Source organism: Halichoeres trimaculatus, unplaced genomic scaffold (assembly GCF_033239565.1).
Source record: "Halichoeres trimaculatus isolate MK-OKI-2021-1 unplaced genomic scaffold, fHalTri1.1 fHalTri1_scaffold_23, whole genome shotgun sequence".
Lineage (NCBI taxonomy): Eukaryota > Metazoa > Chordata > Actinopteri > Labriformes > Labridae > Halichoeres > Halichoeres trimaculatus.
Genome location: NW_027437201.1, coordinates 22,931,628 through 22,958,355, shown reverse-complemented (window position 1 = coordinate 22,958,355; position 26,728 = coordinate 22,931,628). Strand labels below are relative to the sequence as shown.

At 38.0% G+C, this 26,728-nt stretch overlaps 1 protein-coding gene across 16 annotated transcripts in view; it reads right to left on the bottom strand.

Moving 5' to 3' along the window:
* cacna1g (calcium channel, voltage-dependent, T type, alpha 1G subunit) overlaps positions 1–26,728 on the bottom strand; it is a 380,213-nt gene that overhangs the window by 193,738 nt on the left and 159,747 nt on the right. For all 16 annotated transcript variants that reach the window (XM_074662958.1, XM_074662959.1, XM_074662955.1 and 13 more), the window contains exon 3: positions 14,465–14,577. In XM_074662958.1, the coding sequence (XP_074519059.1) occupies positions 14,465–14,577 (113 nt within the window). The remainder of the gene's footprint in view (positions 1–14,464; positions 14,578–26,728) is intronic.

Genomic DNA, 26,728 nt, shown 5'->3' with positions numbered 1-26,728 from the left:
TTTTGATTGTTTTTAAATAATTTGCAAAAAATATAATTTTTGGTGATTTCAAATATTTGCAAAACTGAAAAATCTTTAAATAAAAAAAATTAAAAATAATTCGAAATTTGAAAAAATTAAAAATTTTAACATTTTTGACGAATTAAAAATTTGCAAAAGTTTAAAAAACTAATCTTTACATTTTTTTTTACAAAAGTTTTTTTCATTTATAAAACTGTATATAAAACAGTAGATATATATTTTTTGTATTGTGTTTGATTCTTTTTTTTTATTTATTTGCAAAAAGTATATTAAAATATATTCAAACACTTGCAAAACTTAAAATCGTTAAATAAAAAAGAAATTAAAATAATTTGATTAAAAAATGCAAAATTTTGACATTTTTGAAATATTAAAAATTTGCAAAAGTTAAAAAAATGAAGAATTTGCAAAAAAAAAAATAAAAAAGAAAATTTGCAAAAATTACAATGTTTTTGTTAGAATACTTAAATTTAATAACATATTGATAATATTGCTCAACTTGTTATTTTTTTGTTTTTTTTTTCTTATTTTCTTGCAACATGTTTAGCATGTATATTAATCTTGCATGTTGTCAGTTAAATGAATCCATCCACACAGAATTAAAATCTGTATTTTCTTCCAGATGAGTCTTTTTGTAGATGTAGTTATCTTCCCAGGGCTGTAAAACTTGAGGTTAGCCACAGGTGCATGGAAAGTTGCAAAGGAGTCAAAGAGCTGTGTAAGGCTCCAGAGCCACAGGTTGAAGACCCTTGGTCTAAATAACGCAGGGCCATAATGCTATTGTTAAATAATGAAACTGAGGGTCCACGTCTCTACAGGTTTTTCCTGCTTTGCCTCTCCTCTCTGCTGTGGCTGAGCATCTAGAAATCATTTGTCAATGGAATAGTGTTGGCAGTGCTGTTAAGTCTTTGTCTTTTGTGTTTGTGTGGGTGGCAGGTAATGCTGCCCATGCTCCTATATTTATTCCAAACAAAGTGCGAGAAATGCTGGAAATGGAAAAGCCTCTGCTTCCTATGCAGCAGATGAACTCTGTGGAGATTTACAGACACTGTACTTTTACCAGCTGAAGCTTTTTCTGCTTAACAGTCGTTCTATACGCTGTGGGCGAAGGATTTATCTCTGTTACATAACAGGTAACCCTTACACAGTGTCAGATCCGACCTGTTTGGATAGTCGACAGCAGTAAAAACATCCCAAATGTAATTCTGTTTGCATGAAATTTGATGACTGTTCCTAAAGTGACCTTAAAATATGCAAAAAAATTAAAGTAATTTCAAGTTTTCTCTTGTTCAGAAGCCACAGATGTCATACACGAGGCTGTTTCTGGTCGACTGAAATGGTTCTGGATCATCCGCTGTGGTTCAGATGGAGAGAAACTGAGGTTTTAGGGAATCTTGGCGCTGTGGAGCGGTACATGCTGTTCCTGTCTGTAGTTTTTCATTGGGACGGTAGTGAAGGAGTCCAAATAGGACATAACTCTGCATCAACAAACACCTTCAGTGTCACAACGTGCTCAGGTTCCTGCAGAGGCTGTGGAAGAGTGATCGTGTAATCAGGAAAGATAATGGTGCACATTAGGAAGAAAAGCCATCCAGAGGTCAGAGGGTGGCTGGGAAACAGTGTCAAGATCTACACCTGCAGGGACACAGAGTGATGTAGAAATAAATAAGCTAGATTACATCAATACTGAGCTGAGATAAACACAGCGAGGCTTACTGAGCATGAGTCTGTTGATACTCGATGAGATTTTGAGGAAGATGTGAAAACACATGGGGTTTGTGTTCAGGCCAACAAGCTTTCTCTACCTTCAGACGGCAACGAGCCACACGACGATACAACCATCTAATTTTACTTTCATTAGATCTTTAAGGGAACTTCCTGGTTAAGTTGAGATCTGTGAGGGGGGAGATGTTATCCTGTCCTTTTCCAGCATTTTTTCCCCTTTTTCACTTTGTAATGAAACGATGACGTAATAAAACAGTCGAATATCCAGGGACATTTTTAAAGAAAACCTAAAGCATTAAATCCATGTTCTGTAAGCTGCACTCCCTCCAGGCTCCAAAAACAACTTAAGTTGCCTATATCTGATAAAATTCATATCACACATGAGTATGTAAACAATCTATGGATACTTGTTGCTGAAACACAAACTGCTCCTTTAATGCATCATGTGTTGGAACGACTTAGCAGTATTGTCAGGAGAAATCACCTTTAATCGAGTTCCCCGGGCATTACAGAGCCAATTCGTTTGAAAAAAGTGGGGATTTGTTTTTGAATTATTAGTTTTGTATTTATTTATTTTATTTTATTACAATGTTTGTCATTTTATTTATGTATTATTGTATAATTGTAATTCTTTTGGGGAATAATGTCGTCAGTGTGAATGTTTACAACATGTAGATTCTATTATTGTTTTTGTTTTGTACATAAAACAATAGATAAACTGTTTAAAATTTTATTATTTAAAAAATTAAATTGTTAATAAAAATAATAAAATAATAATAAAAATAAAAATAAACATATTATTAATGAAAATATTAATACATTTTCTAAATAAATAAATATAATTGAATATATTATTATTATTATTATTATTATTATTATTATTATTATTATAACAAAATAACAAAATAATAAAATAAAATAAAATAAAATAAAATAAAATAAAATAAAATAAAATAAAATAAAATAATAATATTAATATTAATAATAATAATAATAATAATAATAATAATGTTTTTTTATTATAAATGTTTTTAATTAAATTCTACATTTATTCTAAATTCCGGAAACAATCTCTTCTTCCTCGTTATCCTTAGGAGTTAAAAGTTTGACAGAGTTCTTGCTTTTTTATGAGCTCCTGAGATTCAACCAAAAAAAAAAAAAACAATCAAAATTTATTTATAGAGCACTTCACAACACTCGAAGTGACCAAAGTGCTTTCCAGATAAGAGATTAATAGTAAAATAATAAGAAATTAATAGTAAAATAAGAAATAAAATCAGACTAAAAGAAAGCAAAAATGGAACATGTCAGGAAAATGAAACCAGATAAAAACAGATAAAACAAATCAAAATAAAATAACATGTCACCACATTGTTGTGTATTAAAAGCCAGTCTGAACAAATATGTTTTAAGCTTTAAAAAGACCAAAGTCGGTAATGGTTCATATGTCCAGGGGGAGTTTGTTCCAGAGTCCAGTGGTTTTGTTCCAGACTCTCTCGTTTTGGTGTGCAGGCTTCAGCGCTAGTGTGTGCGAGTGTTTGTGTTGTTGTCTTGGCGTGTGTAGCCGTCTCACTCTCTGGGATTGATTGTTTCAGTCTGAACAATGTAAACAGGAAGACGCAGTGAGCTCATTAGCATGCTGCTGGTGTCTGAAGAATCAATCTGACACGCCCTCTCCTCACCTCCTGAACACAACCTTTACGGTTAAAGTGCTCCTCAAGTGCTCTCCAAACACCTCCTAATGACTGGAGTTCACTCACTTCATGTTCCTGAGTGTCAAAGCTGTAATTAGGTTCAGAAGGGCCCCCACGGGTGGAGTAACACAGAGCTGTTTCACAACAAGCCACCACACACTGAAAAGCATATCGCTGATTTTTCAGTAGAAAATGTCTCTATCGACTAAATCTGAGCCACATTCTCCTGACCAGTCCAGAAAAATGTCCTGTTTCAACTTATTCGAGCCTGCAGCCTGAGTAAATTTAAAGAGTTAACGTTTTTCTCTGGATGAAACAGGTGCCATCAACACCGCCAAAACATTTCACTTTCATTTCACCTCCTCCGAAAATAAACCTCAGCCACTATGTATGCTAATTCCCCTTGTCAGCAGTCTGAATGGCATCACCAGCGGGTCAGATGCTTCCATCACGCAGACACACACAGATGCAGTCAGACAGGCAGGCGGGCGGGCAGCCCGACACGCCTGTGAAGGTGTGGTACGCCTCGTATAGTGAGGACAATAGAGAGGAGGAACTGTAATCTGCCGTTCAGTGGAGATCCACGCGCTGCAGGCAGAGCGAGATAATATTGTGAAAGACTCCACGGCTCAATCAGGGGTATTCACAGCCGTCAGGTCAACAGCGGACAGGAGGATGCATGGATGCAAAAGAAGATGCTACGTCATCCTGAAGAGACCAAGACACATCAAGTTTATAATAATTAATTCACTGGCTCACCCAGTCTCCTCCACCTGCACTCTCTCCTGTTCTGAAGAGAGAGCGCCGTCGCGTCTGTTTACATGAAGCTCGATCTCATCAGAGTCAGCAAAATGAGACAGAGCAAGCACTGCTACAACTCTTAGGGACTTTTAGACTTCAAGTCTTTTTGGCCCGACCCAGCCCTCTAACACCCCGCTTTGTTTACAATGATTGTCGAGAGATGCGCTCGCGTAGATTATAAGTCATGGATCACACGCGCTGTCCGCGTGCTTGTGCTCGTGCATTAAGTAAACCGTGCTGAAGCCCACCTCTCTGAAGCGTGCCACAGCAGAGAAGTCACTCCTGCTCCAGCACGGCGCGTATGCGGTCACACTGGCCCTTCAAAGCGTCCTTAAGGGCTGACTAGCCTGCCTAAAACCCTTAAAGTCTGTACCCCAAGCACTCTCTGAGCGATTTTTGCTTCTGTCATATTTTTACTCACTGTGGTCTCATTTTTCTCTGTGAAGTAAAAAGCAGCACCTCTATTGATCCAGGACAACCGTGGCTATAGGCTGATGTAACTCAGTGATGTAGAAGTGTGACAAAAATTGAAAGCTACAGTTCTACAGTTTTATTTAGCAGACGCTTTTGTCCAAAGAGACATACAACACAAGCAAGAATTTAGAGAGAAGGAAAACCTAGTTAGTGCGACAACAGTGCTTCAGTGCTTTGGCTGCATGTGCTGCCATTAAGTGCAAGTTTTATTTTATTTTTATTTTTAATTTATTTATTTATTTATTTTTTAATTATTTTTTTAATTTTTTAATTTTTAATTTTTTAATTATTTTTATTTTATTTTATTTTTTGTTGTAAGCTGTAATTCATTTGAAAAAAAGAGAAACAAAAATTGAATTTTTCTGATTTTATTTTTTTTTCTAAATAAGGTGGGAGTATATATACAACACACTTTTAGGTACCCTGAGGCATAAGGAACACAGGAAAAAAGTGTTGTGGTTTTATCTTTACAGTGAGAGAAGTTTAATGCTAAAGTGTACTTATTCACTTACTGTAGTAAGTATAACAAATTTTAAATAAATCTTTTTTAAATCTTAAATAAATAGAAATATGGCTCCTGATATAGTCTGTGGGCATCATCACTCAACATTTTTTAATGGCTCGGTGTGTAAAACAAAACAAAACAAAACAAAACAAAACAAAAAAAAAAAAAAAAAAAAAAAAAAAAAGCAAACTTAAAATCACAAATCATGTAACCTCTAACACTTTTTTGAAAAAATGAGGGGGAATTTGACTGGGCTTCAGTCAAAATATTTACCAAAAACTATTTTTGGCTTAAATTCCTGTGTTTTCTATACGTGCACCATCCTGAACTATTAGTATAATATAATTTAAATTTGACACATTCTGTGGTAGTGATGGACCATTTGTCCCAGGTAGGATCCCCTAAAATTCCCTTCAGGATCTGGGCTCAGCCCCCAATGTTCTCAGTCCCAAGACACGCCCCTGTTTTGGGTGCATTATGAGATTTATAACGCAAGAATCCAGAATCAGAGTTTTCTTGGGAAGCTGTATCTGCTAAGCTAAGCTAAGCTAGCTGTGGAAGAATAGACGACGTTAGCTCCAGCTGCTCCTAAGTCATTCCAGTAAGGTGTGCAGTGAAAATGTGTCGCCATTGGTTGAAAGAACCTGCAGATACCCTGTCATCAAATGTTTTCATGAACAAAACCCTGACTTCCTTTTTGCATCTCAAGGTCAAGCTGTGAAGGAAGCCGGACAGGCGTCATGTTAAAAAGCCTCAACAACACCAATAACACACATCCTGATGCAAAGTGTGAGAATACCAGCTACACAAAACCTGCTTTAGCTGCATGATAAACCCCCTTTAAAGCTTTTATGTAGAGATAGAATTGCATATTATTGCATCACATTTCCCCTCTTTGAGTGGATTCCCATGCCCTCAGGTCAAGTTGTGTCTCTGCTCCTGTGACACACTCGTAGCCACATGTGAATCTGAACCCCAGTGTGTGCGCTGAGTAACAATCAGATTTCTTTTTTTTACTCATGTCTCCTTCTGCCTGGCAACTCCTCTCCCTCCTTCTTCCTCTCAGTCCTCTTTGCTGTAACAAAGTGTTCCCATTGTATTGGCGCTGAATTTATTAGATTTTCACAGACATTGTTCTGTACGGTAGCTGCAGGGGGATGATGGAAGGTTAAGCGTGCGTGGTTGCAGTCGGAGCAGAACGTGTTCCTTTGAAATCTCTCCTTGGGGACAAAAAGACAATCCTTCACAATAAAGCTGCAAGAAAAGAGCCAGAGTTTAACGTTTCTTGTCATAAAGTCTAAGAGCTCGACTATATCTTGTATTTTACTTCTGTCTGGAGTGCTCCCAAATATGACAAATACTACTTTTTACTCCACAACCCAGCTGTCTGTAACAGGGTACCTGCAGGTTTCAGCAAGTCAAAGTTAAGACTTTTTAAGACTTTTTAATGTCAACTTAAATTAAATCTAACGTTGAAAATGCAATAAATATATGTGATGATCGGGAAACTGATGTCATCCAACCAACCCTCAGTAAATTTGCACTCACCCGTTGTCCTAGACTGGCTAGCTAGCATGCAGATACTTTATATCACAGGGATAAAAAATATATATATATATATTAAAACTGTATTCTTAGAGAAAGAAAACAACAGAGGTGTTTTATTTGTTTTAGTTTTGAAATTAAAGTAACATATTTTTTCTTTTTTTCTTTCAAGCTAAAGATTTAGGCTGACAGGTATGCGCTCGTCTCTATTTTAATAAATAAAAATATGTAACATATATAAAATATATATATAAAAAAGTATAAAAAATAAAAGTATAAAATATTATTTTATTTAATACAATGTAATATAATATAATATAATATAATATAATATAATATAATATAATATAATAAAATAAAATATAATATAATATAAAATAATATGATATAATATAATAAAAATATAATATAAAATAATATAATATAATTTAATATATTAGAAATATAATATAATATAATATAAAATTATTTAATTTAATTTGATTTAATATAAAATAATTTAATTTAATATAATATAAATGTAGAAAAAAATTAACATTTATTTGTCCTGCCCCCCAAAATTTAAGAACTCTGAGTTTTGTATTTGAGACCAGAATATGACATTTTAAATGAATTTAAGACTTTTTAAGACTTTTCAAGGATTTGTGGACACCCTGTTGGAGTCTTTCAAAGTAAAATACACCATAAAACAGCACATCTAGAGCCCTAGAGTCCTAAAGTTTTATTTTGCAGATGCTTAACCACAATTAAGTGCTACAAAATTATATATTTTTTAAAAAAATTTGAATTTAGCCTTGATTTAACCAGGAAGTCCCAATTAGATAAAATAATCTCTTTTTCAACAGAGACCTGGCTAAAATTAGCAGCCGTACAGTCACGGTACGTATGAAATGACAACACAATCAACCGGTTTAAAACAAATAATCAAACACACATTGGGCTTTCAAGAAAAACAACTGCATGCCTCTGTCACCACATTCTTAATGATGCTTTTAAATTCACTAAGAGATATCATTGCATCTAATTTGAGCTCTTTTAAAGGTTTTTCCATGACCAAGGTGCATTAAAAGAAAAAGCAGTTTTCCCCAGGTCTGTAAAAACTCTGGGTACAGAGAAGAGCAGAAAGTTAGAGGATCGCTATACAGAGAGGAACAGAAGTCAGATGGAAGCTTTCCCAGAATTTCTTTAAATATAAAAATCAGCCAGTGTTGTTGTCTGCAAATTGCTACTGAAGTCCAACCAACAAAATCATAAAGAATAAAGTGATGGGTCTCTTAAAGTAAAAGGATCTCTTAAAGTAGAAAGGGACTCTGTGGATCGTATAGAGTTCGGTACTTTATTCCACCATTTGGGTTCAACAGAGGAGAAGAGTCTGGCTAGAGATTTGGAGCCGCACTGGGCTGGAAGAAGTGTAGACCTGGATGAGGGACCCCAGGTAGGCAGGAGCTGTTCTTGTCAGTGTTTAGTAAGCCAGAAGAAGAGCTTTGATTTGATTGGAGCTGCTACTGGAAGCCAGTGAAGCCAGTTTCAGGCTGGTTAAAGACCAGACGTGCTGCTGCTTTTGCACATCGATGTTAGTTTCCATCACGGCTGCAGCAGCTTTACCATGCTGTGCACACATCTCCACAAACTGAACCTGTTCATTTCTGACCTTAATTGGACAGCCCACCCTAATGAACACTTCCAATGTTTTCCAACATCCGTAATGAAGTGCTTTTAAAATTAGCTCTGTAATTTAAACAAATTGTAAAAAACGCCTGAGGGGAGTCTTTAAGCTGTGCTGACACATAATCCATGGGTCGTCTTTCTCCCCGTCCTGCAGCTACGCAGTGGTCGCAGCGAGCATTACAGACGCCATTAGCTGTGTCATTTAGCATCCCTCGGAGCGCTGAGCCATTCAGGAGCCTGGCTGTGTCTCTGATTAAAGCGGCGGAGTCGGTCATCTCTCCATCAGGAGGTCGGGGGTTTGACGCTCTGACTCGCTGTCCATGTGGTTAACTCTGTTTCTTACTTGGCTGCAAATGAAATTTCTGTTTGTGATTCAGGGTTACACAAGGATTTACTGTAGCCTACAGGAACACGACAGCAGCATTAATTCACCAGCGTCCTGACCCCACAGGACCCTGAGTGTTGACGCAGTTTGATTACTGACACAGCTGAATCAAAGCAAAGAGAATAAACTTTCAAGCCCCGGAAAAAAAGGCTCAAATTGTTTAATCAGCCTTGATTTGTTTCTGAGCGGCAACAAGCTTCTCTCGGTGAATAATGTCTTTTCTCCCCGAAAAAGGAACAAGAATTCATTTAATCAGACAGAAAAGACACAAAGTGAGGAAAGTCCTCCCGCTCCATCCTTTCTGCAAATAATAAATATTCAAATACAGTCAGAAATGACAGAAACAGGATCTTAAAAGCAGTGGAAGTTACCTTTAAGTCCACGCAGAGCTGCACTGTTTGGGAAGCTAATTGTAATAACAGTGAAATGGGTTTGTTAGCTTCCTCCAGCCATATGTTAATATTGTTTTTAAGGTCTGAGCAAAGAAAACAGAGCGAGTAATGAGGCTGATTCACTGCTGATATGTTTGTTTATACACACAAACTCAAAGGAGCCCAGTTCCTGCAGGAAAACACACTTCAGATGAAAGGAGATCTCAACATATGGCCTGTTCTTCATCACTAATGCTGTCAAACCCAGGCTCACATATAGCAGGTTTTATGTATCTGAGGTTATAAAGTCAAACAAAGCTCCAGCTCAGAGAAAATAAGAGGGAAAGTAAGAACAGAGACGAGGAGAGTGTGTGGATGTGAGAGTCATCAGCTGATGCTGCTCAGCACGAGCTGCATCAAAGACAGCAAAGGGCATGTACGTGTGTCGGTTCATGTCTTTACGACCCTTTAACGTATCCGCGCGGTGAGGGACGGGGAGATTGAAACTGAGGAAGTGAAGAATTAACGAGGATGCGTTTAACCTCCAGGCTGTACATTCATCTGTGCGGCTGAGAGGAGACCTGCTGAATGAAATCACATCTCATATCCTCCAGGAGAGTGATGGAGGAGTCGGTGCGCCCCGGCTGCCTTAGCAACAGCAGCCTCCAAAAGTCTGCTTTTGGATTTTTAATTTCATCACAAAAGCAGCCTACTCCTCAAACACACCTCCTATACACCGCTCTGTCTTATTGCTTCATTCCCTCACTGTTCCTGCCTCTGCTTTAACTCTTTCCCTCTGATTTATTCTGTCATCTTTCACCCAATCCTTTCTTTTTATACCAGGAGTCGCATCCTTAACTTTCATAGGAGCCACTCTGCCTTAGCTCGCCTGGATTTAAGTCTTTTAGGAGCCACAAAATTTATCTTTACAATAAAGACCATAAAGAGGAACATTTTCTATAAATAATAAAAATCTTAGAAAAAAAATCATTTTCAAATATTGAATTGAAAAAAGACTCCCTAGAGACCCGTTTCACCCCTCACAAACGTATAGTTGCTGTTTTGTTTTTTTTTGTTTTGTTTTTTTTTAAGTAATTTATAAATTTGTAAAAAAAAAAAAAAAAAAGAAAGAAAAGACAAGAAAAAAATCTCAAAAAATGGATCAATTTAAAAAAAAAAATTTTAGTTTTTCAAAAAATGTTATTTCAAAAATTTGCGAAAGTAAAATAAAGGAAAAAAATTCAACATTTTTTTTTTCATTTTTTCTTTTTTCTCTCTTTTGTCTCTCTTTTTTTTTTAGCTTTTTTTTCCTTTTCTTCTTTTTAACCTTTTTTCTCTTTCTTCTCTTTTTTCTTTTTTTTTCCTTTTGTCTTTCCTTCTAATTTTCTTCTTTCTTTTTTTCCTTTTCCTTTTTTTTCTTTTTTTCCAACATTTTTCAACAGTTTTGAAATCAGAAAAAAATGACAAAATTAAAAAAGGAAAAAAAATCAACAATTAAACAAAAAATTAAATGAGAAAAATTTGCAAAGTAGCAAATAAAATTCAAACTCCAAAAAGAATGAAAAATTTGCAAGAAAAAAAGAGGAATTTTGAAAATTTGCAAAAAAATAAATGCACAAAATGTGCAACAATTTCAAACGAATTGGAAATTTCAAAAAGTTTTCAATTTAAAAAAATTTAAAATCTTAAAAAATTTCAAAAATAAAACAAACTCAATGTTTAAATTATGCAACTATTTTAAACAATTTTGAAATTTTAAAAGTTAAAAAAAAAAAAAAAGGAATTGAATTTTCAAAAATTCAAAATTTTTTGATAGAACAGGAATTTGATAAAATATGCTGATATTATCACTCAACTTATTACTTTTTGTTGTTTGCAAACGTTTTGCCATATATCGCTAAATGAATCCATCCTCACAGAATTAAAATCAGTATTTTCTTCCAGATGAGTCTTTTTGTAGATGTAGTTATCATCCCAGGGCTGTAAAACTTGAGGTTAGCCACAGGTGCATGGAAAGTTGGTGGGCTGTTGATGTTGTAGGAGGTGAAGTAGAGCGGTGGCAGGCTTTATTGACAGATGGGATGAAGATTTAGTTCAACTAAATGTTAACGCAGGCTTTTATTTAGTGTCAGAGTCTTTGCTGCCTTTGACCTGAGATCACAGAAACTCAGAGAGAGGAGCCAGTCTTCTGAAATAGAGATATCATTTCTCACTAAGGGAACGCAATTTCCCCGAGTCAGTGAGCAAAAAATCAGAGGACATTGCTGTGATTCAGTCTACTCTGAACCACTTTGTGAGCAAACCATCCCTTCAACGCAGAAGATGAAGCGAACCTCAGAACACAGATCTGTTTCACGGCAGCTCCCCCGACTTGATTCCCTGATCTGCTGCAGAAAACATCATTTTCTCTCCTGCTTGTTTCGCAGCCTGACAGAAACACTGCTCCTGCTTCAGTTCGTGGGGTTAAAAAGGTCCCATAAATTAATGGAAACGCCTCCACAGCGTGTTGTTTGTTTTCCATTTAAGAACGTACAAATGGCTGGAGCTGCAGAGGCCAGATACGCTGGATAATGCTGTTTCAGTCTGTGCTGCTTTAGAAATTGTGTTTCAGAGTTCCTGCCTTAAACCTATTTGACTCTGATTAAAATGTGCGAGCTGTCTCGCGCGCTGTCGTACCAGTTGATGAATTTGACTGGAAATGTGCCATGTTTCCCCGTCATTACTCGGCGTTTTTCACCCTCATCTGTCAGCGCCACATCATGGTGTGTGAACGCTCCTCGTTTTCTTCTTAATGCCAGTCTTTGTTTCTGTTTGCTGCTCCTCCTGTAGGGCCCTCATTTGTATGTCGGAGTCTAATTTCATTAAGATCAAGTCGTACTAATGACTGCGAGTGATGGATGTGTCGCTCTGTTGTTTCTTTCAGCCAGACACATCAAACATGGTTTCCATCAGCAGCTTTAAACACTGCTTTCTCAAAAGACATCGACAAGAAATAAACTTACGACTGAATAAAGCATGAATCCTCCAATCATGACCAATGACAATTAGGCACACCTGTCCAACTGCTCGTTAATGCAAATTTCTAATCAGCCAATCACATGGCAGCAACTCAATGCTGCAGTTCAAAGCGAGCATCAGAATGAGGAAGAAAGGTGATTTACGGGACTTTGAACGTGGCGTGGTTGTTGGTCTGAGTATTTCAGAAACTGCTGATCTACTGGGATTTTAACCCACAACCATCTCTAGGGTTTACAGAGAATGGTCCCAAAAAGAGAAAATATCCAGTGAGCAGCAGTTCTGTGGGACAAAATGCCTTGTTGATGCCAGAGGTCAGAGGAGAATGGACAGACTGGTTGGAGCTGATAGAAAGGCAACAGTAACTCAGAGATTTCTGGATTTCTGCTCCACATTCAGATGGTAGGCTCAGAATTTGGCCTCAACAACATGAAAGCATGGATCCATCCTGCCTTGTATCAACGGTTCAGGCTGCTGCTGCTGGTGTAATGGTGTGGGGGATATTTTCTTGGCTCACTTTGGGCCCCTTAGTACCACCTGAGCATGGTTTAAAGTCCACAGGAAAAAAGAAAAAAAAAAGGGAAAAAAGGGGAAAAAAAGAGAAAAAAGAAAAAAAAAAGACAGAAAAAAGAAAAAAAAAAGAGAAAAAAGAAAAAAAAAGAGAAAAAAGAAAAAAAAGGGAAAAAAGAAAAAAAGACAGAAAAAAGAAAAAAGAAAAAAAAGACAGACAAAAAGAAGAAAGAGAAAAAAGAGAAAAAAAGAGAAACAAGGGGGGTCAAAAAGAAGAAAAAAAAGGAAACAAGGAAAAGATGGGGGGAGAAAAAGGGGAAAAAGAAAAAAAAAGATAAAAGAAAGAAAAAAGGGGATAAAAGAAAAAAAAAGAAAAAAAAGAAAAAAGGGAAAAAAGAAAAAAAAAGACAGAAAAAAGAAAAAAGAAAAAAAAGACAGACAAAAAGAAGAAAGAGAAAAAAGAGAAAAAAAAGAGAAAAAAGAGAAACAAGGAAAAGAAAGGGGGGAGAAAAGGGGAAAAAGAAAAAAAAGATAAAAGAAAGAAAAAAGGGGATAAAAGAACAAAAAAGAAAAAAAGAGAGAAAAAACAAAAAAAGAAAAAAAAGTCCACAGCCTCCCTGAGTATTGTTGCTGACCATGTCCATCCCTTTATGAGCACAGTGTACCCATCTTCTGATGGCTACTTCCAGCAGGATAACGCTCCATGTCATAAAGCTGGAATCATCTCAGACTGCTTTCTTCAACATGACAATGAGTTCCCTGTACTCAAATGTCCTCCACAGTCCCCAGATCTCAGTCCAATAGAGCACCTTTGGGATGTGGTGGAACGGGAGATTCTCATCATGGATGTTCAGACCACAAATCTGCAGCAACTGCGTGATGCTATCATGTCAATATGGACCAAACCAGGGTCCAACCCAGTACTAGCGAGGTCTACCTGATAAAGTTTTCTTTAAACTTATTGTTTTACTGTATCTTATTCATTTTAATCAGCTTTTTAATTGAATATTAAATGTTTTCTTTTAATTTGTTCAGTCTGTAAAGCACTTTGAATTGCCTTACTGAAATGTGTTATACAAATAAACTTGCCTGTCTTTGTTAAAAGTCTATCCTACTTCATGTGTGTCTTGTTCCAGTTTCCCACTTGGACCCTGGTCCCCTAACGCCTTGCATGGACCTTGTTGACCTGGGTGTTGTCTGAGCCGATAGCTCTACTATTAGTTGACTCACTCATCCTGAGGTATAAACACAACTGTAAATATAAAACAAAATAAATGATAAAAAGACATGAATGTATCCTTGGAATGTAAGTTAACACAAGATAAAAAAAAATGGCCAAGGTGGAAAAAACAGAGACGACTAAAACCCAGTCGTCTGAGTGAGTCCTCGTCCGGCTGGATACTATAAATACACTCGTGCCAAGAAAGCACTCAGTGTCCTCCCCACTTCCTGTTCCTATGTTTCCTCATTTATCCACAGTTTTATCTCCTTAAGGCAAAGGTTAAAAACATGTCCTTAAAAAAGGAAGTGCAGGCTTTTCATCCTGGATGTGTAAGAAAGTCTCAATGTAACACAAACGATATAAATTGTGTCATTTTAACTCAGCTCAAAGGTCAACGAGACGGTTATTAACACCTTCACATGGAAGAGGAGCGATCAGAGACATGTGTTGTAAGAAATGAGGAAGCCAGCGTCGTCTCTGCCTCACTCTTTCTCATTAAACGGCGTGAAAAGAAAGCATATGTCTTACCTGCAGGATCTTGCACCTCTCGGAGTCGCAGTCGATGTCCTCACACGGGTGGAACATGCCCAGAGTCACACAGTTCAACAGGATAACCAACATGGACGCTCGCTCGAACCATGTAGAGACAGAAAGTTAAGGAACACAGCGAGTACAGGTGATCACACAAAGTCAAAGATACAAGTCGAAACACCAGACATGGCTGCGTTTCTCCAGCTTTCTCCATTGACCTCATCATCAGACTCTGAACTGCACTGACAGCGATGCACTTTATCTCTCACACACTGCGGCTAAATGTTTGTGAGGGGTGAGACGGGTCACTGAGGAGTCTGGGAAGTGGAAAAGAACATCTTTGGCTTTTCTAATCAAAGGTCCTGGAGGAGGATGGTGATAGAAAGTCTGCAGAGAGATGGAGTGAGGGGTCAAGGACGTGGACAGACGAACACAGGAGAGACTGAGGGGGAGGAAGTTTGAGCTGCACAGAAAAAGTTACAGAATTCTGTCATCCTAAACAAGCTCACCAGCTCAGTTAAAGCATGAAATATCGTTAAAACACATTCCCAAAGATGATATTTGAAGAACACACACATGAAACTGAGCAGACACTTATGATTCATGGAGGTTTTGATGCTTGGCGTGGTGTGTTTTCACTCCCGGCTTCAGAGCGAGTGTTTGCGACGACATCGTGATGAATTACACATGAATTTTATTGACCACGAGGTCGAAGCGGAGCATTCCTAATGTGGTTAGGTTAAACACCAGCCCGAGCTACGTGACACCAATCAATGATGAGACCAAACACAGATAAAGCTGGAAACACACACACACTCACACACACTGGAGTATGACATCACACAGGACGGACTGTTGGTGTGTGTGTGTTTGAGCTGAAAGGAAAACAATCATTTATTTTCTTATGTGTGTTAAAGTCTGCTCACAGGCTGTGAGGACAAACGACTCCTCTGACTCTCATTGCATTAACACACGCGCGCTCATTTATCTGACGGAGCCGTAATGTGACGGTGTCGGCAGGAGCCTGATGATGGCACATAAGGAAATCAGTGAGGGATGAGCAGAACAGTCAAACCAGGATGTTTCGCCCTTTTCTTTAAGGTTTTAGCGAGGTTACAAACGCTCTGACATTTTTGGAAAGAAAATAACAACAAACATTTGTAACAACCTCGACTTATGAGGAAAGTCTCAAATACGGAGGAGTTTGTATGGCTCATTTGTTGGTCATAGACACCAAACTTTTTGTGGCCTCAGTGATATTTTTACTACTTTTCTCCTGTGTTTGTCTGGAGATCCTACATGTAACCATGGCTGCATTGTTTACATGTGAAATCAGCTGTTAGCAGCCTGTAGCATGTCAATGCTAACTGGTGCAAGGCCGGATGTTTCCCCACAAGGTGAGGAGAAGGAGGTGAGGACGACGTGCTGGTTCTCAGGTGTGAGCTAAGAAGTGACGACATGGACCTGTCCTTCCATCCATCGTTATTGGGAACGTAAGATCTATCTCCAATAAGATGGACGAGCTAGCTGTGCTAACCCAGCAATAAAGGAAAACTTTTAACATTTCAAAAATTTGAATAAAATTCCCAAATGTAATTTCAAAAATTGCAAAAAGTTTAAAAAAATAAACAAAAAAATGAAAATGTAAAACCTTTGCAAAAATGTCATTAATTGGTTGGAAATGGAATAATTTGCAAAAATAATAATAATAAAAAATAAAATAAAAAATTTGAACATTTGCAAAAAAAAAAAGAAATTACAAAAATTGGCAAAAAAAAAAGTTTCTTGATATTTTAAAACTTTGCAAAAAATGTTATAAAATTGTTGAAATTTAAATAATTTGCAAACAAATTAAAAAAAATCACAAAATGTTGACATTTGCAAAAAAAAATGAAACTAGAAAAATTGGCAAAAAAATAAAAAATTGCAAAACTGATATAATAAAATTTTGCAAAAAAAAAAATGTTGAAATTTAAAAATTTGCATTTGCAAAATTTCACAAAAAAAAATTGTATTTTTTTTTCCAAGGAGCCACTGCAACGGAGTCGAAGAGCCACAAGAGATTTCAGAGTCGCAGGTTGCAGACCCTTTGTTTATGTTGTGACGATATTCTTTGTTGTGTTGGTCAAACTACAGGATGATTTAGTGCGTTGGTTTAGTGAATAATGCAGAAGATAAACGTCCAAGCCCAAAAATTGCATGTTGAATCGCAATTGCAAAAAGTTGCATCTGCAAGGCTGTCAGACAGACATCAGGGCATCCCTCCAAATGAGGAACTGGACTGTGCCAGTCTGGGTGGTGAGTGTGAGAAATTATGAAGGAGGATTTTACTTTTATGAGAATAAAATCCATGGAGTATAATTCAAATTGCTGGAGCTAAAATCCTGACACCAGAGGAAATATTCTGTGTGTGGTTAAAAATCTCTACAAATGGAGAGAAAGGCTGAATTATATGTGCAGGAGCTCCACACAATAGCCAGGATATTCCTGTCCCACACACATTTCTCTTTTGACATTTATGATATGACTACAGGAAGTTGGACTTTAACAAGTATCTGATGCTCAGCCACCCCCGACGTCTCTTTTGTACTGTGTAAACAGAGAGAGAACGGCTCCCTGAGTCGTCTCTGAACGCTCACAACACACATCAATCACGTCCTTGTATTGTTATTCCGATGGATACTCGGAGAGGACGTGGTACGCGGAGGTGTGTGCTGTGCCGAGCAGGAGCATTGAATAAAACATTGGCCAGAGGGAAGCTGAGGCTGTGACCACATGGACCCTCAGCAGCATCAGACGGTAACGATGGCTGCGTCTGCAAGGCAGCGAAGATTACGTTACACACCGGAGGACGCGCAGAGAGCTCGGCGAGTCCAAAGGGACACAATTAAAAAGATCAGTGGGTACGGAGAGTACGATCATTAAACAGGAAACAAAAGCTCAGACACCTCCTGTCTGACAGGGGAAGTTTTTAAGGAGAGCAAAGTGCTGTTGACACAGAAGACACAAAAAACATGGACCAATGTTTGAACAAAGGACGGAGAGGGCGGGGCTGATTAAAAATAATGAGCTTCACAGGTCGTCTGTGTGTTGTTGTTATCATTAACCTCCATCAGGGTGAAACATGGCGTCATTTCAGTTCACTGAGCTAGACCAGACTCCCAAAAAACAACACTTAAAACTTGATCTCAGGTTTTTAAATTCTGGGAATCCAAACAAATTCAGAGACAGAGGAGAGACGAGACATTCAGTGCAGATCTATCCAAAGATATACGATAGATCTGCACTGCAGCTCTGGAGCCATATTGGGCTCTTTGACTTGTTTGCAGCAGCTCCTTGTAGCTTTAAAAAAAATTCTTGCAAGAGGTTATTGATGATTTAAGACACTGACACTCACTAATTATTAATCACATCTTGAAATTAAAAAAAAACATTTTTTAATTGTTTTTTTAATATTATTATTTTAATTTTAAAAATTTTCTTCAAATTTAGAAATTAAATTTCAAATTCTTGAATTTCTGCTTTTTTTCAAATTATTTCAATTATTTAAAAAACAATTTTCAAAAATGTTTGGAAATTTTACATTTTTTGAAAATAAAGCAAATTTTTGAAATTACATTTTTTATATATCTTTTTATATTTTGTAAATTTATGAAAATTGGGGGAAAAAATAAAATGTTATTTTGAAAAAACTGCAAATTTTTGAAATTGTGTTTTTAAAACATTTTGCAATTTTTTTTTCATTTTTTTTAAAATGACAATCTTTTATATATTTTTGTATTCTTGCAAATCTATGAAATTCAGGAGAAATTTTTAAAATTTTCTTAATTTTGAAAAAAGCTGCAAATTTTTAGCAATTATATTTAAAAAAAAATCATTTTGAAATGTCATAAATTTGGTAAATTATGAAATTTATGACATTTCGAAATGTTTCATTTTTCTTTTTTTAATATCTGCAGATTTATTGAAAATAAAAAAACTAAGACATCAAATGTTCAACTTATAAACACCCAAAACTTCTTGTTTAGATAATTATTATTCACTAGGTTTTTACTATGAATTGTGATTTATCCACTTTTTGGTCTTCATTTTGAAGATAAAGTAGATTTTGTGGCTCCTGAATTACTTTAATCAGGAAGTTAAAGATGCAAGTTTTAAAGGTCACTGATGAAACTGCAAGAATTTTCTTTGAGCAAACCTCAAAAGTGTAACAAAGAAAAGATGTTATTCCCACTAATGACTTATTATTTTTAGATTTCAAAGAGTAATTGGTCTCAACTATTTTGAACCAGCAACTTTGAACTGAAAATGTACTCAGGACCTGTGGATCCGACTTCCGTCTGACTCTGAAGTCGTCCTAATTAATAAGAAGTGCTCGCTCAGACTGCACAGGTCAGCATGAAAACTCATCACATCCACAGAAAACCAGGAAACAAAGCAGCCAAACTACAGACAACAGAAGAGGAGGAACGTGCTGTAAACAGGCGTATGAAGGTGAGGTCAAAGAAACCTCAGCTTCCTCAGGATCTGTGTGACTCCTCTGATCAGAGACGCTGGGATCCTGCACCGAGACAGAGAGGATCCAGACTCCCAAACATCCAGCAGCCATCACAAATCCCTCCAAGGATATTTCTGCACACAGCGGCCTGTACAGTGTCACAGAAACAGCCGTCACTGTGACCTGTCTGTATTAAAACTGCTGCACAGAGCCATCAGCGCCTGCTGCGGGGTTTACAGAAAGGGTTTTATCGTCTGTGTTTAAGTGAAGCTGCAGTTACAATCAATAGACAATTAGCCTGGGTTTGTGGGGCTGACATAAACGGATCGTTGATGGAGCGGCTTACACATTACAATTAAAGTGAGACTGTTATCTATAGAAGAAGAATAAATACGACATCTCTTTACAGTTTGAACGACTCCTGGAAGTGATCAATGCTTATTTTACAACTCTGGATCCAATAACTGCATGAAGGAGTGTCGAAGGTGGAGGATTGTCCCCCAGAAGAAAGAGAAAGTGAATGTTTCATGCAAATCAAGCATCAGAAATCAGATTTTGAGAAAATGAGACCTTGATTTGATCCCAAAAAAGACGAAGGAATAACTTCTCAGGTCTTATGAGCAGCTTTGAATCAATACCACATTGCAGAATTACCCAAACAAGTTTTACACGGCACGGAAAACCACAGCAGGAAAATACAAGAGTCAAACACTGCTTCAAACCTCTCTATTTTGTGTATTTCTTTACATTTTGACACTAATGTAAAATCTGGAGCTCATCTTAATTGACTTCTGTGTGTTATGTGTGTGTTTACTTATTCTCTAGCCCCTAAATTCCCACTGCAACCAATTAAGAAGCCGACACAATATGATAATTTATCATGTTTTGCATAATTAATCTGGGTCTATAAGTAGGATGAGGTCAAACTGAAGATGTTGTTTAATCCAGCCGAAACAAAAAGTTGATTTCTAGAGTAAAAAGTGTAAAAACTGGCAGCTTCGTTAGCTTAAAGCTGCGGTGAGGATGATCTGTTTAAATGCAACAGTAGCGCCACCTTCTGGCCCAGAGTCTCAGGCATACTGTAGTGAAGATGTGACTTTAAATGAACATTATCACAAACAGTTTAGCCTTTTAGCATGTAGCTCACGCATTAACTTTTAGCCAGTGTTTAGCCTTTAGGCTATGTCTTAGTTCCAGCTTATGTTTCAGCCTTTAGCCTGTGTTTTATTCTGTAGCCTTTGTAAAAGCCCTTAGCCCATGTTTTAGCCTTTAGCTTGAATTTTAGTCCTTAGCTTGTGTTTTAGTCTTGAGCCTGTGTTTAAGCCTTTAGTCTGTGTTTCATTCTGTAGCCCGTGTTTTAGCCTTTAGTTTGTGATTAAGCTCTTAGCTTTTGTTTTATCCTTCAGCCTGTGTTTTATTCTGTAGCCTTTGAAAAAGCCCTTAGCCCATGTTTTAGCCCTTAGCTTGTATTTTAACCTTTAGCCTGTGTTTTATTATGTAGCCTGTGTTTTAGCCTTTAGCTTGTGATTAAGCTTTTAGCTTGTGTTTTATCCTTTAGCCTGTATTTTAGTTCCAATAGCTTGTGTTAAAGCCTTTAGCTTGCATTTTTGTCCTTAGCTTGTGTTTTAGCCTTTAGTCTGTATTTTATTCTGTAGCCTGTTTTTAGTCTTTAGCTTGTATTTTTAGCCTGTGCTTGTGTTTTGCCTTTAGCTTTGTTGTAGCTTTAAGGATATGTATTAGCCTTTAGCCTGTGTTTTATTCTGTAGCCTTTGTTTTAGAGACTTAGCTTGGGTTTTTGCCTTTAGCTTGTATTTTAGCCCTTAGCTTGTGTTTTAACCTTTAGCCTGTGTTTTATTCTGTAGCCTGTGTTTTAGCCTTTAGCATGTGATTAAGCTTTTAGCTTGTGTTTTATCCTTCAGCCTGTATTTTAGTTCCAATAGCTTGTGGTTAAGCTTTAGCTTGCATTTTTGTCCTTAGCTTGTGTTTTAGCCTTTAGTCTGTATTTTATTCTGTAGCCTGTTTTTAGTCTTTAGCTTGTATTTTTAGCCTGTGCTTGTGTTTTGCCTTTAGCTTTGTTGTAGCTTTAAGGATATGTATTAGCCTTTAGCCTGTGTTTTAACCTTTAGCCTTTGTTTTAGAGACTTAGCTTGGGTTTTTGCCTTTAGTTTATTTTTTAGCCCTTAGCTTGTGTTTTTGCATCTGACTTGTGTTTTGGTCTTTAGCTTGTGTTCTAGCCTTTTGCCTGTGTGTTTTGCCTGTAGCTTGTGTTTTAGCCTTTAGTCTGTGTTTTATTCTGTAGCCTTTGTTTTAGTCTTTAGCTTGTGGTTAAGCTTTAGCTTGAGTTTTGACCCTTAGCTTTTGTTTTAGCCTTTAGCTCGTGCTCTATCTCTCCCTGTTTCTCTTTCTTCTGCTCTTCTGTCCTTTTTCTGTCCGACAGTTAGGCTCCAGTGTCCACCATCACTACAAAATTAATCACAGAAATCAGAAAGAAATTGAAACTTCATCAGCTGGTGTTGTGTTGTGATAGAAATGTTGATGTGCCGTAGATGAATTCAGGTCGAAATACCCTTAACCGAAGCTAAAAATCTCACTTTAAAGTGTGGATTACAATCAGGCAGATATCACTAAGTGAAACTTTTTCACTTTAAACTCACAAAGAAATCAGGTTTTAATTTCTGGCTTCACCTATCGAGGCCAAAGAAGTCTCCTTGAGGGGCTGAGGGGTCTAACCTACAGTCTCACCTCTGACCTGTGAGCAAACTCTGGGCTTTCAGAGAGTTTTCAGGCGAACTTTAAGTTAAAATGTGATTTAAACTTTCTGTTTGAGATCTCTACGCAGAGGCTTCGTCAGAGCGACGGAGCAAAACATTAAAAATGAATAATCTCACTAATTCAATCAATAAGTCTTCCTCTCTTCCTCTTGTTCTCTTCCTATGTTTCCCCCAGCTGGTGGGCTATAATTAAACAATGAGGAGGGAGTGTTGACTGTGCTGCAGCTCTGATACACACACACACACACACACACACACACACACACACACACACACACACACACACACACACACCTTCATGGTGTCAGCATATAAATAAGTGGCGATGCCCTGAGGGATGGATTCAATTAGAGCAAAGATACACAGAGATATGCTCTGTCAGAAGTCTGAGAGCAAGATGCCTGATCCTCACTCAAGACATATGCACACACACACACACCACACACACACACACACACACACACACACACACAGAGAAAGTTACACAGCAATGATTTCATCAGAAGCAACATCAAATCAAACTAATCAACACCTCAAACAGTATTCGTGATCTTTCCTCGTGGCTTTCTCACAGCTAACCCTCCTCCTCACACGTTTCCCGTCATACACTAACATGCACACACACATTAACACACACACACACACTCACACATTTAAGCCCCTTCCTCTTGTTTAACGAGGGGGAAACAATATGAAAGCATCGTGTTTTCACTCTCTGTGTTGCTCCGCTGATTCACTCTGTTTGATAATGACGTGACCTCAGACACCAGGACAGGAGCTGCACAGAGTGTGTGTGTGTGTGTGAGTGTGTGTGTGGAGTGTCAGACAGCAGTGAGATGGGATCATACTCATAAGAGCAAAGTTTGGTGTAAAAAAGTTTGATCTCATCAGGCTGTGTCTTGGCGTTTCATGAGAGCGGGGAAATGAATCCTCAGCAGGAAGAGATGAGCAGCTCACACAGACGGAGGCCGATCGATACCGAAGAGTCTCTCTGAATAGAAATTATTCATTGTGTTTACTATAACTCACACAGGACGTGGTTCTGCATCGGTCTGGGCTCGGCTCGGCTCATACTGGCCTTGGCTTTTGGAGCGCCCTCTCTCCTGATCCATATCTCTCAGCAGGGGGGCCGAGCATGACGTGGAAGAACATTTCAGACAAAAACTGCACGAGAGCCACGATTCTGATGCTGAACAATAAGATAAAGTTACACTTGTGCTGCAGAAACACTGCATGAAATCTCAACGTGAGGATCTCGGCTCCTCGCTCGGCGTTAACACTTCTCATTAACACTTCTCATTAACACTTAACACGAGGTGCTGCCACTTTAACTCAGCAGAGATGTGAACTTCCTGAATCACACCTCAGGTTCATTCAGCATCACACCTCGCAGGATCAGCAGAGACAAACAGAGACTTGGAAGATGATTGATCAGATCAAAAATCTTCAAGAGGAAGATAAAAGACGAGCAGGTAAAGATCTGACATCATCACATATAGTTATTTGATCAGGAAAGGAAAGAAAATCGCTAATGCTAGTTTTCAGAAGTTTTTGTTCAAATCTTTTTTTTCTTTTCAAATTTGTTTCCTTCATTTTAGTCTTTGTTTATCAGCTGGGATGGAAAAGAACATTATCTGGTTCCTATTAAAGACTGTATGAAACATGGACGTAGTCTCCCCAACGTCACCAGTTTGTATCTGAAACAAAAAATGAAGCAGATCAGCTATCGCGGCCATATTGGTTGTGGCAAAGGCTTTCTTTTAGCTTTAAGCCTGTGTTTTAGCCTTTAGCTTGAGTTTTAGCATTGAGCTTGTGTTTAAGCCTCTAGTCTGCATTTTAGTTCTAGCTTGTGTTTTAGCCTTTAGCTTGTGTTTTATTCTTAAGCCTCTGTTTTAGCCTTTAGCCTTTAGCCTTAAGCTTGTGTTTTATTCTTAAGCCTCTGTTTTAGCCTTTAGCCTGTATTAAGTTCTAGCTTGTGTTTAAGCCTTAATCTTGTTTTTAAGCTTTGGTCTACATTAAAGTTCTAGCTTGTGTTTTAGCCTTTAGCTTGTGTTTTTATTCCTTAGCTTGTGTTTCAGCCTTTAGCCTGTGTTTCATATATTAGCTTGTGTTTTAGCCTTAAGCTTTTTTTTTTTAAGCCTCTGTTTTAGCCTTTAGCCTGTATTAAGTTCTAGCTTGTGTTTAAGCCTTAATCTTGTTTTTAAGCTTTGGTCTACATTAAAGTTCTAGCTTTTGTTTTAGCCTTTAGCTTGTATTTCATTAATTAATTTGAGTTTTAGCATTTAGCTTGTGTTTTAGTCTTTAGTCTGAATTTAAGTTCTAGCTTGTGTTTTAGCCTTTAGCTTGCGTTTTATTCCTTAGCTTGTGTTTTAGCCTTTAGCTTATGTTTTATTCCTTAGCATGTGTTTTAGCCTGAACTGTGTTTCATATATTAGCTTGTGTTTTAACCTTTAGTTTGTGTTTTAGCACCAAGCTTGTGTTTCAGCCTCTAGTCTGCATTTAAGTTCTAGCTTGTGTTTTAGTCTTAAGTATCTGTTTTAGCCTTTAGCCTGTATTTATTTCTAGCTTGTGTTTTAGCCTTTAGCTTGTATTTTATTTATTTGCTTGAGTGAGCCTTTAGCTTGTGTTTTAGCCTTTAGTCTGCATTTAAGTTCTAGCTTGAGTTTTAGCCTTTAGTCTGTGTTTAGTTTTTGCTTGCATTTTAGTTTTTAGCTTGTGTTTTAGCCACTAGCTTGTGTGCAAAATGAAGTACATCGGCAATCACAGCTATATTGGTAGAGACAAGGGCTTTGCGTACAGCTATAGGACGCCTGTTGGCCACGTGACCTGAGCTGTGCCTCTGGTTGGGCGAGCTCACAATCTTAATATCCTCTGAACGACCGAGTGAGAAAAAAAATATATAACCCCCTGTACAGTGGGTGCCGATAGTGAAGTTAGCGACTCAGACAGGAGACGTTTTTTGAACCAGGCTGTAAAAAGGTTCATTTCTGCTGTGAAAACAGCTTTTTTTTGGCCTGGTGTGTTTGTGACTTCCTGTACTTCCAGAACCAGCCTCAAGTGGACTCTGGAGAAACAGCAGATTTTAGCACTTTAGCATCGTCTCATATTCTTAGAGCAGCTTGGTTTCAAGAAAGCAAAGTAAAACATCAAAAAACCATGACTGAAAAGAATCGAATTGGAAGAAAAACATATTTTCCCAGCCGTATTATTCGACATTGAACTTCTTTTCTTTACTTGCAGGAACATCAAAACTGCAGACTGAAGAAAACTTTGAGCAAAGCGAGAAAAACTGGCATCGACTGCACAGAGAATACGATCGCAGCAGCAAAACTAAATATTGCCGTGCATCAGTGTGCGCCACAGGTGAGGAGACGAACTTGTTGATTCTGCAGCGAAACCACTGCAGGTTCAGCTCACTGCTCAAAACAGAATCAATTATTCAAGCCGTACACAGAAAACCAACAGAAACAAACAGTGAGAGTAAATAAATGAGCCCACAGTTTTAACCTTGCTGACTGCTCAGGCAACCTTGGTGCAACGCTGCAGACTTTCTGTGACTTTCTTTGGTCACAAAAGAGCAGGCGGACGACGGGACGCACGAGCAGATCCAGTCCTACCTGCTCAGTGATCCTGCACTCTGCTGTGTTAACATATTCTAGACGCTACTCCTGCTGGAAATGTGCGAAAAATGTCGACCTTCACTGACAGAAAAGGTGAAACTTTAAAGGATTAAAGGATTAAAACCACTGCTAAGAAAAGAGTCATGAGCAGAAACATTTCTCCCATGTTCGGCTTCATTATTCAATAAACGAGCTCGTTTTGTTGCAGGAAGGCGCTCAGGCCGAGAGTGCCGTGAAGTCCCAGAGTCTGTACTCGCGGGGAAGTCGGGACATTTAGGCTCAGGCGAGTCTGAGACGGGGTAATTGCAGCATTTCTGTCTGTTGACAGGAAATCATTGGGGGACGATTACAAAACGGGTGCTGCGGAGCGGATTGCTGACACCACCATCTCGTTTTTCTTTGCCCCTGTTCCTCCAGAACGGCTTTACTATTTTACTCGCCTCGTGACAACAGCTCTCCGTTTTGTTTTTGTTTCCTCAGGAGCGCGGCGTCTTCACAAGACAAACTTTACAAAGCCGAGAGAGAAAAGCAACTCTGTGAAAGTGTGCAAAACAGAGGAGGAGAAAGTAGCTCGGGGTGAAAAGTGAGGTTTATCTTTAAAGCCAGAGACAGCTGCTGCGGCTTCACCCTACTGCTCACCTCCTATTGTTTCACCAACTCCTCAAAGCGTCTTTCCTCCTCTCGTATCACTTTCCCTCCTCTCTTTTCTCATGAGCCGGGCTACATCTCTGACAAAAATAAAACTTTTTCAGAGAAAGAAAGCTGAACATGCCAGAATATGATAAAAAATGGAGGAGCGAACTGAAAGAGGAAGGATGTTCATGAAATATTGAGGCCGATTGGTGAAGCTCTTTGTAATGTGCAATCTGTCACTGTCACCGTGCTTGGATGCCTGAGCTCGCTTTCACATGTCTGCCTCTGTTTGTGAGTCCCCACATGAAGACATGTCACCCTGACACAAAACCAGGTCCCAGGTATCTGTCTTCAGTTCAGCTCCAAGGAGTCGAGTTAGTTTGTTTACCACCGATGCAAAAAGCTTTGAGAAATATCTGATATTCCAGATACAGAATGAAATAAGCTTCATGAATTAAGCAGGATGGGCAAAAATAGAAGAAAAGTGCATGAAGTGATGTTTAAAGGGAGAATCTGCGGGAGTTTTGGTTACTTCACACCCACAGCCTCCAAACAAAGCTACATGAAGACACTCTCTAGCCCAGCAACCACCTGTAGCACCGTGTTTCTACATGGGAGAGAATCGAGGGCCGTGCACCTGACTTAACATGTTAGTACAAGCAAACCACAGGTATCTGACACATACCTGGTTAAAGAAAGTCGAGCCAAGCTTTATCTGTTTGGAGTTTGTTTTCACTTT